At 30.2% G+C, this 6000-nt stretch overlaps 1 protein-coding gene across 1 annotated transcript in view; it reads left to right on the top strand.

The window, feature by feature from the left end:
* Positions 1-5277: 5277 nt before the first annotated feature.
* LOC129963262 (sodium-coupled neutral amino acid transporter 7-like) overlaps positions 5278-6000 on the top strand; it is a 91337-nt gene continuing 90614 nt past the window's right edge. Inside the window, exon 1 of the mRNA XM_056077506.1 lies at positions 5278-5884. Coding sequence (XP_055933481.1) covers positions 5650-5884 — 235 coding nt within the window. The 5' untranslated portion in view covers positions 5278-5649. The remainder of the gene's footprint in view (positions 5885-6000) is intronic.

Raw genomic sequence — 6000 nt, 5'->3', positions numbered from 1 at the left:
AGAATAAGAACCCTATCTAGAATTTCTATATTGCGGTGATAAAATTTTAAAAAAATTAATCATAGCTGCATAATATCATTTACAAACCCCAAAATTCTAAGGCAGCATTCTCATTAAAGACCAATTTTGAATAAAGATATGACGTCACTCTACTCTGTATTGAATCATGCAATGGAACTTGTTGATAAAAGCAGCGATTTTCAATGGTACACATTTTAGGGGTAACAATTGCTTGCAACAGCAATCAGATAGAAATAAGTCCTATTACCTCACTAAACCTGCCAAGATCAAGAATCATTTGGTGTCATCCAGACAGAGAACGTTACAGCAAATGATTTTCGTTCTTTATTATCACCAGACAGCAATTCGTGCTTGTGGATTATCATTCATGGGTACCATTTTAGAATATTAAGCAACATTATCTACATTGCTGAATAAGGAGTGTCATTCTCGATTTAAAAATTCCAGATAGGTATGTTTTTAACTTTCTAGCAGAAAATTTTCGTTCTTCTCTATCTTCAAAGAGTAATTCGTGCGTAAGGAATATCTTTTTTTAAAAAAATATTAAGCATCAGTTCTTCTGCACACTGCGGCAGCTACCACACTGTTGATGAAGGTGTGCCCAGATCCTGAGATATTGCATGTGCATTACTAGTGTCGCCTGAATCTGCTGTTCCTTTCATCCGATTCAGCCTATAAAACTTATGCGCTTCTTTATCACCATAGAACAGTTCGTGAATGTGCGATAACTTTCTTGGATAGTATTTTAAACTAATAAGTAGAATTCCTCCTGCACATTGTTGAACAAGGAGTTTCCAGGTCCCCAGATATTACATGTGAAATATCAATGTAACATGAATTGGTTATTGCTTTCAGATTGAAATTTCTTCAGTTATTTGAAGAACTCCTTTTTTGACCCATCCAGGTTTTAATGCAAAATTTCCAGTCTTTCCAAAGTACAAATTAATTCATCTAAGTTTTATAATATTAAGAGGATCGAGGCGAAAGCCTTTTATTTATTAAAATGCCTTGAGAGTGGCATAAACTTTTTTATTTCTTTGACAAAAGAGTTTAACTAATAGAGCACGATGTAATAAAACTAATGTCAAAGTGATTAAAATCGTCATTTAATATAAAATTGCATCATGCACTCATTATATAAACAGGCAGTTGTCAAATATTTTCAATTTTAGGCGAATTAATAGCATCTTAACGCCTATCCCTCCCTTTCCTATTGGCACAATATTATGTTTTTTCGAAACGATAATGTTCAGTCTTACTGAAATCGAAACCGCAATCTCAGAAAAGAGATCCAATAAAATGTTTTTGCATAGGAGAAGCCTAAACTTCAGTTTAATTTCATTTATACATCAAACAGATACCTGCTGTTTAACTTTCTTTCTCTGGAAACGTTGAACAACCGTGTCTTAATTTTAAGGACTGTGTTATAATTACGTTGCATATTATGAGTGATCCTCTCTTTATCTCTGACTCCACAGATAATAAGGTTTTTTTTTTCAAATTTCGTACCAAATGGAATAAAAAATTAATTATCATTAATATATATATATAGTTACCATGGGAATGCGTACTTCAAAAACTAAAAAAAAATTCTTATTAAAGATTTTAAAAATTCTAATTAAAAAGTAAGCAAAATTTCGATGTTTTCCCCCCGATAACTTCAGAAAATATTACAGTACAAAAATTATTTTTAAATCATCTTAAAATTCAAAAAAAAAATTATCTTTTCAATTATATCAGTTTTTTGCCTTTAATTTTTTTTTATATTTAATCAATTTTTGTAAAATATTTAAGCATATCGTTCAGAAACAATATAAAGATTCAGAGAATTCTAAGAATTTCTTAAGAATATTAAACATATTGGGAATGATAATACAAAAACATAAGAATTCTTGAAGGACACCAAGGTTATTGATAAATGCCACTGTCAAAGTTACAGTTTTGTTTTGTTTTACAATCCAATTTTTTCTCGATATTAGAACAAAAAAATAAGGAAACGTGCAAGATAACGATATTAAACTACTGAATCCTACCACAAATTATTATTGGTAAAGCAAATTTCAAAAAAACCCAAAAAACTTTGCATTTATTTAATTCTTAGAAGAATCTGTAAAAGATTTAATTTATATTTCAAATATACTATTAACATAAAGAAAATACCAAATTTTACATTCTTTTAAGTTGAATATTAGGTTACATTGTTAAAAAACTAGAAATAATCAAGCGACCCCCCCCCCCTTTTTTTTGCGAATTTTAGGGGAACTGTCAGAAAATAAAAGAAAGGCATACAGAAAACAATACAGAGAACAGAAATATAGAATTGCAATAAGGCTTTTAAAACGACATGAATTGTATATCTATCAAAATTTGAAGCTTAAAAATATTTTACTGACGGAGCAAATAAGACACAGTTATATATATTTAAATGAAAATTTTCACGACTATAAATTCCTGCGCCCCAGCTAATTGCCAAATGCATTTAGTTTATAATAAAATCGAAACATGGAATGTTCAGAGAAGTCCAAATGCCTAAAAATGTAAAAACCACAAACATGAAGGGGAGAAAAACGGAACATTTATTTGGCAAGGTAAGGCGCAATATCAAAAGATTTAGTCAATATTTGAACATTATAATAAAAAAAACCCTATATTTTCTATAAAACTAGAAACATAACATGAAGAATTTTAGAAATTAAATAACCCAAATGAGATAAGTCTATAATAATATGAAAATAGTAATTAAATAATAAATAGTAATATGAATAATTTAGTAATATAAATAATATGAATCAAATAAGTAATATAAATAGTAATATGAAGCAAATCTTGGACATTCTACAAGAAAGTGTAAAACATTCGGGTGTGATCATTTCTCATGTATGTTAAAATGATTGAGGAGTGATCACATTCGAAGTTTATCAAGTTTTCTGCTAGGTGAGGTGGACCAGAGATGTATTGTAAACGTTATTGTATGGAGATTATCACGAATTTGCGCATCCCATTCATTTTGTCATTGGAAATGTAAAATATGAAATATATATTTCTGATAATTCAAAAGGGGTATTATTAAGACTGATCATTACAGTGATAAAGGAAAAAATTATCAAAACTAGATTAAGGTGTACGTACACACTAGAAGATTTTTTTTTAAATTTTAACTTTAAAAATCCAGTTTTTTTGCAATAGGTCATTAATATATGTTTAAACTCATTTCAGGGAGAAAAAACCATATTACACTAATTATTAACCAATTAAATAATATTTAATGAGCTAATTAGCATATTTTTTGAAACATGATATCTTAAATTCTAATTTGTACAGACACACAATTCTAGTTGCAATTTATGTCTAATATTAGTCTTCATGTTGTCTGCCTCAATCAAGTTATAAAAATATATAGTTTTTTTTAACAATTTTTTCATTAACGATGAATAGAAAAAGCGATATTTTTTCTGTAATATTAACCTCTAAATAGCCATTAAAAATTTATTTCTATAAATATAACTTTGATTAAGGCACAAAACATCCGCTGTTTCATACAGATTATTTTGATATATAAATAATTGTATTTGGTTCATTTCTTGTTGGGTTATGATTGTTTGAATGAAGCCACATAGTGGAAAAATATCATTCTTCATAAAATGAGTTTTAAAAAAGCCGTAACTAGAGTTTTTAATGAAAGCACCTCAAGAAAAATAATTATAGCTCGAGAAATATTTCGAATATTGGCAACATCTTGGTATTGTTTGAAAGCTAAAGGAGCAAAGAACATTATTAAGCAATAAAAATATATTCGATATTTTGAACGATTTTAGAAATTTCAAGTGTGTACATACACCTTAATAAATCATAGAACTAAATTTGTGTCCGTAAAATAAATTGCATCCATTTAATAATGAATTGGATTGCAATTAACAGAGGGCCAAAGTGAGATTCGAAAATTCGATACGTGCTGATTAGTTGAGCTAATTTTAAAGAATTCGTTGGTAATTTTGAACCAAATTGTGCCAAAAATATGGTTAAAAATTATTCGTATTTGATTTCTGGAAATTTCAGATTTAAAATTCTGTGTCTATTTTTTAAAGGCATTTTTTGAAGAGGAATAAATTTATTTCCCTAAAACTTTTTCATCCTTAGAGCTATATCATTTCTTCCTGTCGTTGCTGAAGATACGTCATAATTTCGATGTATATATTTATTTTTTAAAAAAAATTATATTTTTTGCCATAAAAAGTTCTCATTTTCGGGTTGAAGAAAAGACATGTCATATGAATAAATTAAAATTAAATTGGTATATATCGAGAAAATAACATTGCATTAAAATCATATTTCAATAAATTCGTTTAACATAGCAATAAATTCGTTTATTGTTATGTAACTGGATTCCAATAAATTTTTGTAATTTTGAAGCTTAATCCGATCAAACAATCTCTCTAGACTGATGTTTTTAATTATAGAAACAAATATAAAAAAAGATGTAAAGATTTCTATAAAAAGAGTTTTGATAGATATTATAGATATCCGAATTATAGATATTTTTATATTACTCATTAAATACTTCGAAATTAAAATATGTTTTAGAAAAATGATAATTGCATTTATTCTGGCTCAAATAAATCGTACGAGGGCATTCATTCAAAGCATTTAACCAAAGAGTATTCCAACAAAAGCATTTAACCAAAGAGTATTCTAATATTAGAGAGCATTCTAATAAAAAGAATATTCTAATAAACTCTAATTTTATTAGAGTATTCTAATAGAGAATATTCTAAAAAAAATAATATTGGCTAAATAAATCGATTTAGCCAATAATTCTTACTTGAAATTAATAATTAATAACAAATTAATAATTCTTAAATAGAGAAGAAAATGTATGATCAAAAATATAATCTTCGGCTTCCTTCAAAGGTAAAATCCCTTACAGACACGTGAACTCCGCAGACATTAGAACTTCAAGCGCAAGCATCCAAAAAAAAGAAAAAGAAAAAAAAATTTCGACCTCTTTAAACTCATTGCCACTTTGCTACACCAATGAAAGAGGCCGCTTAAATGATGAAGTGTTGAACCTGGCAACCCTGCGTCTGATGAGGGCCAGGTGAAATTTTAAAATCATCATCATCATATTTTTTTTAATTCTCTTGGCTACATTTCGGAGCTGAAAAAGCAGTATCCAGCTCTGTTGCGCGTTGCACACCGGTCACAACATATGCTTTCGAATTTGAAAAGTCCGTCTTTTTCAGCCGCCAGCCAGTTTGTCAAGGTTTTTATATAGTGTTTTTTTATTTTTCTTCGCTCTCCTCTCTGTTCTACCCTCACTCGCTCGCCAGCAATCGCCGAATCTACTTTTTCGCGAAGCAGGAAATCTGCTCCGACCAGCAGCAGCACGTTTCGTGTTCCCCAATGGCAGATTAAGATCCTGCTTATGTATCCCTCTCATTGATAGATTGCATTTTGATTGCCAAGCCTGTCTTTCAACACTGCCCAAGGTCCACATTTTACAGATAACCACACGAGCCTCTCGGGAGGCTTGTTATTTACCCTGCAAACAGGCAGTGATTGATTTCTCGTTCCAAATCCATGTTCCGCAGATCCGTCTCTGTGTCGGGGGTGTAACCAGGAGTCGCCGGTATGTTCTTCCAGGAGAGTTTCAGTAGCAGCGTGGATTTTCCCACCTACATACCATGGCAGACTCTGTCTTCGGATTTGTCCGACAAATTGAAACATGGTTCGATCCGGATTAATCGCAGCAACAGGGTTGAGTACGCGACCATCCAGGAGGAAGGGACTCCTCTTCTGGAAAATGGGACCCGAAAACCCGACACCATTGGGGATGGGTCCATCGTTACTGAAGCTGTCAGGGCAGGCAAGTATTTTTATTTTCTATAAAAATATTGTACAATTGTGTTCTGAATTTGCTATATATTTTTACTATATAAAAATAATAATTTTTGGAAAATAAGAATTACTCTAACTTCACGA

This window comes from Argiope bruennichi, chromosome 3, assembly GCF_947563725.1.
Source record: "Argiope bruennichi chromosome 3, qqArgBrue1.1, whole genome shotgun sequence".
Taxonomy (NCBI): Eukaryota; Metazoa; Arthropoda; class Arachnida; order Araneae; family Araneidae; genus Argiope; species Argiope bruennichi.
Note: the sequence above shows the minus strand (reverse complement) of the source record. Positions and strands in the feature narration are given on the sequence as shown.